We start from the raw sequence: 14,111 nt of genomic DNA, 5'->3' as shown, positions 1-14,111 counted from the left end.
AGCTCTCTGCAATCGAGTTAACTTATATTGGATCCCAGGGCATGCGGGTCTAGAGGGAAACGAAATTGCTGATGAGCTGGCCAGAAACGGATCTGCTAATAGGTTCACTGGCCCCGAGCCATTCTTCGGAATATCAGACAGTTTCTTAAACATGGAACTGAACAACTGGCTGGTTAGCCAGACCTCATCAAACTGGGATGCATCTCCTAATACGAGTCAGTCAAAAAGGCTTGTAAATATAAACCCAAAGAAAACCCAACAACTATTAGGTCTCAGCAAAAGGGATCTCAGTTTATACACTGGTCTAGTAACAGGACACTGCCCCAGCAGATACCATTTACAAAAGATCGGTGTTGTTCAAAACTCCAACTGTCGCTTCTGTGACGATGAGCGAGAAACATCAGAACACCTCATCTGCTATTGCAGTGCACAAATCCATTGTAGGTCCAGGATATTTGGTAAGCCCTTCTTAGAGCCTGCCGATATAAGGATCGCAACCCCCAGCAATGTTATAGGCTTTATTAAGCTAATTGCACCAGACTGGGGGAATCCTCACACTGCAGCTTAGGACCATTATTTCTCAATAATAAGGTGTTCATGAGCTCAGAAGTACATAGATCATTTAGTGACATACATGTCACTGGATGATGTATGTACTATACATACAGTAAAAGGGTATATCACAATAGTTCAAGTTAATTGGACGCAGTGATTCAACACCCGACAAAGAAGGATGCTGAAATTGATTTTTATGGAAAATTGAAGAAAAAAATACAGAAAAAGTTTTTGAAAAATATCTCCTTACTTTTCACTTGCCCCACTTTTTGGGGGGGTTGAACAATAAATTCAAAAACAAACAGTTATATTCACGATTTCTATTAGCTTCAACATTTGTTAAGGCTTCCCAATGAACAATAACATAAGTAACATGTAAACAAAGAAAATGTTATTCTTTTCACTTGAATCTTCTTCTGTTCAGTTATGTTGGTTGAAATGATTCGACAACATTATAACTGCAACATTTCCAATGTTAGTTTTTACATTATAGGACAGCAATTGCATTTCTACTCTGTAGAATTTCCACCGCTCCTTTTTTTGAGAAAGTCGGATATGACGTCGTATAACTCTTCGGGAGAAATCAATCGGAATCCTTCAATAACGTATTTAGAATCTTTTTTATGTGGATAGACCTATACCCCATTTTTATGTTTTGAACTAGCTTTACATAGACATTTTACGAGATTTCCGTGTGTTCTCTAATATTGCAACTTTTCAGTCAAAATCTTCCTTTTAATAGGGTCCTAAAGCCCTGTCCCAATTTTAGTACCAAACACTTAGGTTTAGGCCAAAAACACATGTTTACTCAATTTTTAAATGATTTCCGTTGGTTTAAGTCTAAAAAACATTTTTTTAACGGTTTTTGAGATTTTGTGGTTTAAACTCAAATTTTGGGTATATTTTATTTTCCGTGTCCATTCTAAAATGTCAGATGGGAATAACCCCAGTGTTAAAACTATAACCCCTGTGGCATTTTTGTCGACAAAGTGAACGTCAAACATGATCAAAAGTGTCAAGGTTCATATTTGGAATCATTTTTAAAATTAAAGTTTAAATATGTTATAACCGTTATTTGAGCTTGGAAAAAATGCTAAAGAAGTTGCAAGAACATGCTTTATCATATTATTAAATAAAAACAAGAATTCATTAAACATTTTAAGACCCAATTGGCTGCCCGAAGTAGGCATATTAATATTGTAATGCTTGGCAACATATTTTAGAGAAGTTCCATGATTTCTAATAGCTTTTAACGCTTGAGTATAGTGTTTCTTGAATTATCAGCACGTTATGTTTTTCTATGATAATTGCGAACCATGTTTACTTATGGCTACTTAAAGAGAAAACACAAATTCAATCTCTAATGATAAACTTTTCACTTGCCCCACCTGATAAGAAAATTGACGGTGTTTAAATTTAGTTATTTTTAGGCCTACGTCGAATTAATTCTAAAACTTTTTTTATTGCAGTTTGAAACTGTCACAGAGGACAACTAAGAAGTGGTTCAGAAAATTATTTTCCGCAACTTTTTTCCACTGAAAATATTAAAATAAGATTGTACGCCTCCAACTTGTTACGGAGTAACAGTTGACAGGTTAACAATTTTTCACTCTATTATGCAATAATGGCTGAAAAATCTCAGATATCTCTTACCTATCGTAATGTTCTCAATTGCCTCGAATGTTTACGCATGAGTTTAAAACGTTGATTCACATATTCAGTAAAATATATCAATTGTTTTCACTTACCCCATTTACCCACTTGCCCCGCGGTACCTTATTTTTAAAACAAGTATTTCCACCAAAGGCCATAAATTTGAATTGTATTTTGTATTATGAAAGTTTTGAACGAATTGACAAATATTTTACTTTGGGATTTCAAACATTTTTAAACTTATTGCAATTCAGATTTTGCTGATTTGTATACGCAAAAAAATTGTGCGATGAAAACTACCATTTTAGGGGATTAATTTAAGCGCTCGCACCGGCAATTTTCAGCAGACCAGAAATACGCTTGACTTTTCCATGTCTGTAGTCGAAATCAGATTGTTGTAAATTATTTCTGTCAAATGTACCAGTAATGTGGTGGGATGTACCGTAAACATAGTAAATTGGTCTGATATTCCATGGTAGTTCCAAGAATGGGCTAGTCAGCTAGAATAGTAATTTTTACCACATATTTTTTTCCCGTGCAGTAAAATTTATCGTTTATGAATGTTTTATGCCATTTAAAATTCGGTTACTACCATTATGCATGATTTCCACTGAAGTCTGAAATGATGACCAAAAACTTACAAATCATTTACTTTCAGTTTTAGTTTTATCAACATTAAAAAATGTTGTGACACGCGGAATACGCCTTGAAGTAGGCAATTTCCAAAAGAAATTCTGCATTCATTAAAGTGATTCATTAATTACACTGCAGAGCACGTTTTTGACTCAAGCACCAAATTACCGCTAGTTACTGCTGAATCGATTGCCGTTTTCAAAATAGCCTGTGCAATTTATTTGATTAATTTGCCACCGAATAGGGGTGATCGGGGCAATATGGGCCGCCTTAGGAAAACGTCATAGAATGCATAGAAAAACAGCAAAAAATATGGTTTAAATGCAAGTGACTTGTCCTATAAAATGTTATCTTCCATGTTACGTCGAAAATTAATGTTAACATCAAATTGCAAATTATTTCAGTAACTTTTTGGAAAACCATGTTTTTCTTCGTGGTCACCAACCGTATGGGGCATTATGAGCCACCCTACGGGGCAGTATGAGCCACCTCATTCAATCGAATGATTTTTATTTAAAACAGTACAGAGAAGAGTTAGTGGTGAAGTGTACATTATTGGAAAGGAAATTCTATTAGCTTTGCTTGAAATTATTGATTCTAGCGGCTTATTTTTTAAATATACATAATACATATGGGCTTATTCTACGACTGGCGTGAGGTGACAATTGTCGGTGTCGTATAGCGAGGTGACAATTCTCGACTCGAGTGAAGTGACTCGCCGTGCAAATTAAATGGAGAGTCACTTCACTCGAGTCGAGAATTGTCACCTCGCTATACGACACCGACAATTGTCACCTCACCCCAGTCGTAGAATAAGCCCAATAGTAAACAGACCATGTTATACTAGTACTAAATTGCGATACTTGGTTCAACGTATTTTCTAGCAAAGTGTTCCACTTGTAATGGTGCATAAAGATGACTATGTAGTCAAAAAATAATCTGGTATATTTAAGCAATGCATTTTTATGTTCTAAACATCGTTTGTTTTGTTTAAATCTAGGATGCTCATTTTGCCCCACCCCTTCATTTCGAAAATAATATATTGTTTTTCAATAATTTTATTTACGAATAAATCTAACTTCGCTCATGAACTGTTCATTATGTTCAGAAGTTTCAATTAATTGGTAAAATTTACCAGAATTGTAAATATAATTGTCTTATAGGCTTAATTAAAAACTGCCAAAATTATAAGCTTTTCATGAGGAAGGACAAATTTGTACATTTTTGTAAATATCTTGAGTGTTCAAACGAATATTCTTACGCTTTTTATTGTGGTGGCTATTTGAGGCATCCTTTAGCAAATCATAATGACACTAGACATTAAAACACTGTTTTTAAGGTCAAAACCGGGGTGGCTCATATTGCCCCGTATGTTCATATTGCCCCCATTGCCCCTACAAACTTCATGTGTTACTTACCCAAAAAGATCATACAGCCGACTCTCCACACCTCGATGTTCTACATATCGATATATCTCCCTATGTCGATGATTAGGGAACCTTTGTTAATGGTCATATCTAAAGAAACTATAATTTAGACTCTTTAGTCATATCGACATGTGGAGAGAAAATTGGGAACAAAAAATCAACAGAAACACATCGAGATATGGAGATATCGAGATATGGAGAGAGAAAATGTATGCAGAATGAAGGGACCGAAGAAATCATCGACATGAGGAGAGATATCGAGATATAGAACATCGAGATGTGGAGAGTCGACTATAATATAAGACTTTTTCCTTAGGCAGCGTCCATTTATTACGTAACGCTTAAATTGGAAATTTTTGGCCTCCTCCCCTCTCCGTAACGCTTTTTGTATGGAAATTTTGTATGAGCTGTAATGCTAGAGCCTACTCCCCCTTCCCCCTAGAGCGTTGCGTAATTTGTGGATGCCGCCTTATCGCAGTCCCAATTACCTTAAATCTTCTGCTGGAAGGCACCAAAGATTCAGAAAGTATATCAGAGTTTCGTGGCACGGTAAATGGCTGGGCATGGCGTACCATTGGTACCTCGCGTACCTGCAGGAATAAAATAGACCCCTTTGTGTGGTCCTTGGCCTCTTGCCCAGCAACTCCCATCCCTACCGTGGTATTGGCCGGGTTACGAGTAACCTTAGGGAAGATCGGGTAATAAACCCCAGTGGGAAATCTGGTCGTATGCTTATGGATTTCGGAACATTCTAGAGCATCGAAACATCTTTCAATATCACTCTTCTTCTATCACTCAGTTATTGAACCTTAAGACTACGCTTTGTATTTTTTCCATCTTTGTCTACCATTAACGCAAAATCATACTTATCTCCTCTATTGTACACGTATTACAACAAATGCCATACACTTCGTTGAACACGAAGCGATACGAAGTGGTCAATAAATATTACCTGGAACACTGCGGCCAAAGCCTGTGCTCTCTGTTTGGATAAGCTACGAGTTGACAAGGTTTCAGTTCAAGTTGAATCATGAAATTAAACCCTAAATAGAAATCCTTAAGCGTCTTGCGCTTCTACCTGCCGAAGTAATATCATAATGTCCCGTTTTGTGGTTTATTTGCTGGTTTCGCCCTTGTTGACGGCTCGCTTAGCTGCCCTGGCGCGAATGTTCTCCATAGTCTTCAGGGTGATCTTACGGGAAACTGTCGGCGAGACGAATCCCAACATATCGATGCCCAACTGCAGCAACGAGTGCGGATAGTAGCCAGTGGTATGGCGTGCAATACCCAATGTGCTCAGTGCATTGGACACGAACGATTTCGGCGAGCAGGCCATCCACGTGGATCGTCGAATCTTGGACATGTTGGTGGCAACGGGCCCTGGCAGGACCGACTGAACCAATACGCCGTGTTTGGCGTACTCGGTGGCGAGATCATCGCTGAACTTGTCGACGAACGCTTTGGAGGCAGCGTAGACCGTCAGCATCGGAGCCGGGATAACCGCGGACAGGGACGAAATGTTGATGACGACTCCCTTCCGGCGCTCGACCATTCCCGGGAGGAACAGGTTGCACATGCGAGTGACGGAGAAGATGTTGCACGTGATTAGTTTGGCGACCAGCTGTTCCTGTTCGGGCAGCTCCAGGAAACGTTCCGGGTGGGCATAGCTCATGCCGACGTTATTGACCAGAACACCGATTTCCATTCCGGTCGTCTGCTTTGCGATCGTTTCGTAGATCTCCGGTCCGGCGGTGAAATCAACGGCAATGACCTTGGTTTGGACCTTGGATTCGGATTCTGGGGATGAAAGGGTGTTACGATTAGAGATTCATCGTGAAATAAGTTTTCTCTGACATACCAATCTCTTTGGCTACATCTTCCAGCTTGGATAGGGTTCGGCTGACCAGCACCACGTTGAGACCCTTCTTGGCGAGCTGTAAGAAGAGATGAGAAAAGAAAAAATATATGTTTTAATGCAATTATGCATATCGAGATGACGGATGTCTGCATGATCATGACGTGGAGTGCAAAAAAGTGAAATAAGATGAATCTCCCTCCCTCCATTATCGTTCAGGTGTGCAATGTGAACGTTATGTATTGAAAGGAATCTTTTATTCCCTATGCAGTTGCACTTTCTCTTTTACATGGAGGTGGATTAGCAATTGCCTGTTTTATTTGTTATCCTCGCACTTGATGGAGCAAAGGAAGTGCAGTTCAAAATTCAAAAAATTGGAAAATCTCACCTCCCATATCTTACTTATCATCCTAACGATAAAAACACTATTCTGCGCAATTTTCTGCTTTATCGGTGGTGATTTAAAGGTGGCTCAAAGACGATGTAGGTTTATATGCAAATTACTATGAAGAAAGTTTGAAAATATTGCGAACACATTAGCATTGAAATGTTAGTTACAAACTAATTATCTCAGAGCAAAAACTTATCTTTCAAGCCCTTATAAAGGATGTTGCTCATGAAACAAATCCTTTTTGAGATAATTTTGCAGAGCTGAATTCCCATATAGAGTTGGTTCCGGATCGCTTGGCCGAAAATGAAATCACAGTGACTTTGACAGTGAATAAAACGGTTTACGACTTAATCGTCATTCCGCAGGATCGGTTTGTTTCGGTAGTGCTTCGTGAGGCCCAAGCAGACAGTTCGGTTTTGCGTCGTCCGTTAGATTTTGCTCACGATTTCGCGCGTTTTCGTCGCCGGAGAATTTTTTTTTTCCTGTTTTGGAGCGTCTTGCTGGGTAGTGCTTCGTGAGGCCCAAGCAGGACGAGCAGGACAGTTTGGTTTTGCGTCGTCCGTTCGATTTTGCTCACAATTTCGCGCGTTTTCGTCGACGGAGAATTTTTTTTCCCCTGTTTTGGAGCGTCTTGCTGGGTAGGTATTTGGGAAGGCCCAAGCAAGACGGTTTGTTTTCGGAACGCCAAGAAGTTTTGCTGTCAGTGTCAGTTTTGTGTTCAGTCGAGAATGGATTACCAACTGGTGAGTTCGTTTCATGCTTATGATAACACATTTTTTCTTGAAAGCGTAACTTTTTTTGTAATATTAAAACAAACTTTGTATGATTCGTCACTATAAGTGTCGGCATTATGCTATTTTCTTATACAATTTCAATATACATATATTTTTCTCTTTTTGACATTATTGAAAGTTATCTTTTGAATTGTTCGACATTGTGAATGTTGACGTATATTTTAAAACTTCTACCATATCGAGACAAAATGCACAGTAATACTCATATGTCATTTTCAAACAAATTATGTATGGTTCGTCACTACAAGTGTCGGCATTATTCCTGTTTCATATAATTTAAAATATATACATGTAATTTTCAGTTTTCATCATTAATAAAAACGTCTTTTGAATTGTTCGACATTATAGATGTTGACGTATTTTTTAAAGTTTCCAAAAACCAAAAACTTCTCGAGACAAAAATACAAAACTAGCTTTTAATATAAGTCGTATATTTCCCCCTTGTCCATGGATCGCATCACCGACCAGAGGTGACTCCCAGATCTTTTCCTCCCTCACTAATAAACACCCTTCCCGTGGTGATTGTGGAGATGCAGAGGTATTCTCGGTCTCTAGAAACAACAATCATTACACCCTAACATTCCTTCCCCATCCCAACTGACTGTAAGGACTTGGCCGGCGCCGTTATTGATCAATAATATTAGATCTGCTAAAATTGCACTTCGAGAGTAAGCGGAAACTCCCATCCCTTATTCATTTGGATCGTAGTGCAATTCTTACCAGTTCCGATCAATCACGGAGTAGCAACCATTGACATGTACAGTCAGTCTATGCTATGCTATGCTATGCTATTCCGCAGGATCGGTTTGTTTCGATCCCTCAAGAATCGTAATTGAGTGGACTACTTCACGCAAGCAACGCTACAGAGTTCAGTGCACACGTTGCAATCTTAATTTTGGAAGAGAATGACATCTCCATTAACGCTTGTGCTGTATTGAATAATAATCTTTAAGAATATTATAGGCTCTTATTTCAATAATTATGAGATATATTTTCTCTTTCTCTTTGTCAAAACAAGGAAAAACATTCTATGAAAACATAAGCAAGTGTAATGCAAATAATCGTCGTATCAAGGTAAAAATTCCAATCAAAATATAAACGAAATTATTGCCTATAGTAATGAAACCAGTCGAATTCGAAAGAATATCCGATGTTTAAAAGAAGCAAAAATTTTTGATGAAATAATTTAAAAATCACTTCAAACTTCAGCACACCGTTGGTATTCCAGAGACGAACCAATCATCAGCTTAAAGTCTTGACATGATGTATGGAGTTCACAATTTCGTTCTGAACAAGTCGGTTTTACTCAACAAACATGACGTCCCATTCCATCACAGTTGTTCGGTCGCTCTTTTGAATCCTTTACATCAGCGTTGTAGCAATTAGATTGGTTTTGTTCATAATTCGACCAAACGGCATTCGGCCAAAAAAAAAGTAAAGAAAGTCCTTGAATGAATGGGTCAAGAATTTTTCTACAGAGAGCCTTCTTTGAAATGACATCTCTTCTCAACTGCGTACTGCGATCAGAAAAATGTGATTTTCTAGACCATTTCTGACAAGAAATTTTCCACGAATCGAATTAGGCGATTTCTTTTCTTGTCATTAGTAAACCTGCCTTACAGCAAGGTATGCTGTAACGCTTAAGAAAAGTAAAAATTTCTGCGCAAGAAATGGTCAAGAAATTTTCTACAGTGAACAAGTTCAAGGTCTCCTTTCAAATCGCAAAGAAAGGAGACTGTCGCGTTTTGCCGGAAACTCTTAAAGATCGCGAACTTTTTCTCAAACATTTTAAAAAGAAGAAGCACATTTTTTTACTTATGACGACAAAACTGAACGTTTGTTAAAAGTCGTCTTGAAAGGTCTCTCAAGTGACTATAAGTCACCTGAAGAGATCAAAAATGGAATTATTGATTTACTTGGATTTCCCAAGTCCAAGTAATCATTATAAAAAAAAGAACCCAATCTGGCATTGTTCGAATAGGGCTTTCTCTAGAATATTATTTAGTTCACTTTAACAAATAAGATCTAAATAATATTAAAGCTTTAGAAAAAGCTAGACTTATGTTCGATGTCCGTGTGACATGGGAACATTTCCAGAAACCTGGAGGAAATTACCAGAATCCCTCTCAGTGCCGTCGGGGCCAAAATTGGGGTCATTGTACAAAAAATTGCCGCATGGATGCTAAATGCATGATTTGCGGAGGTTCTTCGCACGCTAAGGACGTCTGTTCAGTGAAGGAAGATACCACCAAGTTTGTATGCTCGAATTGCGGGGGTAATCATAAGTCGTTGAGGCTCGTGCCAGGCAGATGAAAGATAATATCCGTTACGATAACGGTCGTTTGCGGAATTTACCTGGTAGAGTTTCGAACAATGCTCATTTTTCAGTTAACGATCGCTTGATTAGAAATCATACCCATCAGGAAGATCATAATCATGCTCATTCACAAACTAATTTTAATCCGTCGGGTAGCCGTTCGCATCTTCTAATTTCGAATGCATCTAGAGTAAGGTGGGGCAAAAGTTCGACCTTAGTGGTATAATCAAAGTTTCCAGGAAAATAACAGCAGATGAAACAAAACAAATGCCATACAGCGAACCTTCAACATATTGGCTATAACTTTGCTGAACAAACTTGTGTCAAAATATTTACCCATTTTTAGTTATAACAGTTTCAAAATTGATTGTCTTAAACGAACTTTTGCCCCACCGGTGGGGCAAAAGTTCGAATCTAGTGTGGGGCAAAAGTTCGTTGGCTAAAACACAAAATATCAATACTTTTATGCCAGGCATACTTTATACCAGCCGTAAACTTATGTTTGCCGAAAAATACACTCTAAATTTTCATCAAAAAATGCCCAAAACAGGGTTAATTGTAATACACCCAAAAAATAGCAGTTTTTCGCAAAACTAAGTGAAAATGTAAAATTTTTGTGACATTTTTCGCACGATCAGACAAATTTCGCTAAATTTGAAGATAATATGTAGATTTCAGGAAATTTGGAAAATTTTCCGTGGATTTATACATGGGTCGAACTTTTGCCCCACAGATTCGAACTTTTGCCCCGCTATGGGCCAAAAATTGATTCCAACTTTTTATGGAAAAACTAATACACGTCAAAGCATCCTTATGATAGGCCTAGAAACGCCCTTACATAAAATATTGAAAAATATTTTACCTTCATTTGGTTCCATGCATCGAAAGTTTGACCAAATATTACAATATTTACGTCAAAAAACAACAAATAGCCATAACTTTTCCAAATCTCAATCGATTTTTATGATATTTGGAGTAAAAGTCTCTTACTTGAATAGCATTCAAACCACCATGACATTTCTAAGTTTTGATTTGATTTGAGCTAGAAATCTTAAAAAGAAACTCTTGCCCCACTCGAACTTTTGCCCCACTTTACTCTACCCACGAAAATCCTTTGCCGATATCATAGTAGGTAACTCCTCCCCTATTCGTACTATGAGTACCCATTCTACTTGTTTCAAATCAAATGAAAAAAAAAAACCCTGCCGCCACACGTAACTCCTACTCCGCCTCTTCGTCAACTGAAAATTCCAACGGAAAATCATCAAATGTACCCACTTCAAGTGATATGTCTGCCTCTGATTTTTATTTTCTAACTGGACAATTGAATCTAATGATTGATACAATGTTCAAAGCCACCACCATGACTGAAGCAGTCCAAGTTGGTGTAAAATTTACTAATCAAATTGTTATTGGATTACGTTTTTCTAATAAACCCAATAAATAATAATTTAAATATTTTAAATTGGAATGCTCGTTCTTTGAATGGTAAAGAGGACGAGCTGTTTAATTTTCTTAAAGTTAACACTTCAGTCGTCGCGCTGATGTATTTTGTACAACACTGCTGAAAAAACCTCGCTTTTCGTTCACAACAACAGCGCGGTGGTTCCAACGGTGGCAAACCGCGCGACGACTAGAAGGTTAATAACGTGCATGTAGCAGTTGTTACCGAAACGTATTTAAAACCTGGATCTAAACTCAAAAGAGATTCTAACTTTTTTGTTTATCGACTTGATGGGGCAGTTGCAATCATCATTCATAGGCGTATAAAACATTAACTGTTTTCGTCATTTAAAACTAAATTTTTTGAAGCTTAAGGTGTTTCTGTTGAATCACAGCTTGGTAAATATACTTTCATAGCTGCCTTTTCAATGCTCTGTAAAGCAAGGTAATTTGCTCCAAACTGACTTGCGAAAATTGACTCGCAATAAGTCACAAATTTTAATGCCAAACATCGGTCATGGAATAATTCTCAAAGTAATTCCAAGGGCAGAATTTTATTTGATGAGTGCTCTTCAGGATATTTCTCAATTCAATACCCTGATAGCGCTACATATTTTTCCTCTTCTAGAAATCCATCTACGATTGATTTGGACTGAATTGGTTCTTGTCATCTCTGTAGCCAACTGATTACTCATGCTGATTTTGATTCTGATCATGTCCTTGTTACGTTTCAAATATCCCATGCAGCGATTCTCAATGCTATCAGCTCCACTTTCATTTATTTTCGAGCCGACTGGAATATATATGAAACATATATTGATTCCAATCTTGATGTTAACATTTTTTTACAAACAAAACATGATATTGACAATGCTCTTGAAACTTTAAAAAATTCCATTGTTGAAGTCAGGAGCATTGCAATTCCAAAATGTGAAGTAAAATTTGAATCCGTGATTATAGACGATGATCTTAAATTCTTGATCCGTCTTAAAAACGTGAGGAGAAGGCAATTTCAACGCACTCGCGATCTTGCTATGTAAATTATTTGGCAGGATTTGCAGAAAGAAATCAAGAAACGTTTTGCTCAATTAAGAAACAAAAATTTTTAAAATAAGATTTCTCAGTTGGACTCTGGCTCTATGCCCTTTAGGAAATTATCTTAAATTTTGAAAAAACCTCAGAAGCCTATATCGGCATTGAAAGAGGAAAACAAATTATTACTAACTAATTGCGAAAAAGCTCAAAAACTTGCTACGCAGTTTGAAAGTGCGCACAATTTTAATTTAGGACTTACTAGTCCAATTGAAAATCAAGTTTCTCAGGAGTTCGAAAAGTGAGAAGTATTATTAAAAAATTCAAAAATATGAAAGCTCCTGGTGATGATGGAATTTTCTACATCCTCATCAAGAAACTTCCAGAAAGAAGCTTATCATTTTTAGTTGATATATTTAACAAATGTTTTCAATTAGCATATTTTCCTGACAAATGGAAAAATGCTAAGGTTGTTCCAATTTTAAACCAGACAAAAATCCTGCAGAAGCTTCTAGCTATCGTCCAATCAGTTTGCTTTCCTCCATCAGTAAACTTTTTGAAAAGGTCATTTTCAACAGAATGATGACCCACATCAACGAAAATTCAATTTTTGCCAATGAACAGTTTGGATTCCGCCATGGACATTCGACCACTCATCAACTCTTACGTGTAACAAAATTTGATCCGTTCCAACAAATCTGAAGGCTATTTTACAGGTCTTGCTCTTCTAGACATAGAAAAAAGCATTCGACAGTGTTTGGCATGAAGGTTTGATTGTAAAATTAAAAAACTTCAATTTTCCAACATACATTGTTAGAATAATTCAAAGTTATCTCTCAAATCGTACACTTCAGGTTAATTATCAGAACTCCAGATCTGAAAGACTTCCTGTAAGAGCTGGTGTTCCCAAGGCAGTATTTTGGGACCAATATTATACAATATTTTCACATCTGACTTACCTGAGTTACCTCAGGGATGTCAAAAATTTTTGTTTGCGGATGACACAGGCCTCTCCGCCAAAGGACGAAGCCTACGTGTCATCTGTTGTCGATTACAAAATAGTTTGGATATTTTTTCTTCATATTTGCAGAAATGGAAGATTTCTCCTAATGCTTCCAAAACTCAATTAATAATATTCCCACATAAACCAAAGGCTCTTTTTTTGAAACCTTCAAGTAGACATGTTGTCACGATGAGAGGGGTTCCAATAAATTGGTCAGATGAAGTTAAGTATCTAGGGCTCATGCTGGATAAGAATTTAACTTTCAAAAATCACATTGAGGGCATTCAAGCCAAATGTAACAAATATGTAAAATGTCTCTATCCCCTTATTAATAGAAAATCAAAACTTTGTCTTAACAAGCTTTTGATATTCAAACAAATTTTCAGGCCAGCCATGTTGTATGCTGTACCAATATGGACTAGCTGTTGTAATACCAGGAAAAAAAGCTCTGCAGAGTATTCAATATAAAATTTTGAAAACGATTCTGAGGCTCCCTCCCTGGTATAGTACCAATGAGTTACATAGAATATCCAATGTTGAAACATTGGAACAAATGTCAAATAAAATCATTAATAAATTCCGGCAAAAATCGTTACAATTTTCTATTGCCACGATTAATGCGTTATATATTTTGGTTAAGTTAGGTTAAGTAAAATCAAAGCTTTTTTTTCTCTTATAAGCAGGTGAAATCAACTCACCTGTAAAAAATCTGAACTGCTACGGCAAATGAAATGTAATATGTTGTTAACAAAATGTTAATAAAATTTTAAATTTGTTTTACCAAATTACGAAAATAGTGTTGTCTAACACAGAAAACCTAGATATAAGAAATAATGAATGTAATGTTTGAAATGATACTAATAAAGATATTAAAAATAAAAAATTGGCGTGGCCGACGTTGGAAGCTTTCAGATTTTTTGGTCTCTGATCTTCAGTTTCTACTTTACGGATATTATTAAATATTGTATGCAAAAGCAACGTAGATAAACTTTATTTGCTATCATGAAG

The 14,111-nt window shown here is 36.9% G+C and overlaps 1 protein-coding gene across 2 annotated transcripts in view; it reads right to left on the bottom strand.

Moving 5' to 3' along the window:
• Positions 1 to 5,045: 5,045 nt before the first annotated feature.
• The window catches only part of LOC5580011 (very-long-chain 3-oxoacyl-CoA reductase), a 73,069-nt gene continuing 64,003 nt past the window's right edge, over positions 5,046 to 14,111 (bottom strand). For both annotated transcript variants that reach the window (XM_001653835.2, XM_021857653.1), the window contains exons 4-5: positions 6,127 to 6,202; positions 5,046 to 6,065 (exon numbers count right to left, since the gene is read on the bottom strand). In XM_001653835.2, the coding sequence (XP_001653885.2) occupies positions 5,383 to 6,065; positions 6,127 to 6,202 (759 nt within the window). In that variant the 3' untranslated portion in view covers positions 5,046 to 5,382. The remainder of the gene's footprint in view (positions 6,066 to 6,126; positions 6,203 to 14,111) is intronic.

The sequence above is a fragment of the Aedes aegypti genome, chromosome 1 (assembly GCF_002204515.2).
Source record: "Aedes aegypti strain LVP_AGWG chromosome 1, AaegL5.0 Primary Assembly, whole genome shotgun sequence".
NCBI classification, from domain to species: domain Eukaryota; kingdom Metazoa; phylum Arthropoda; class Insecta; order Diptera; family Culicidae; genus Aedes; species Aedes aegypti.
Note: the sequence above shows the minus strand (reverse complement) of the source record. Positions and strands in the feature narration are given on the sequence as shown.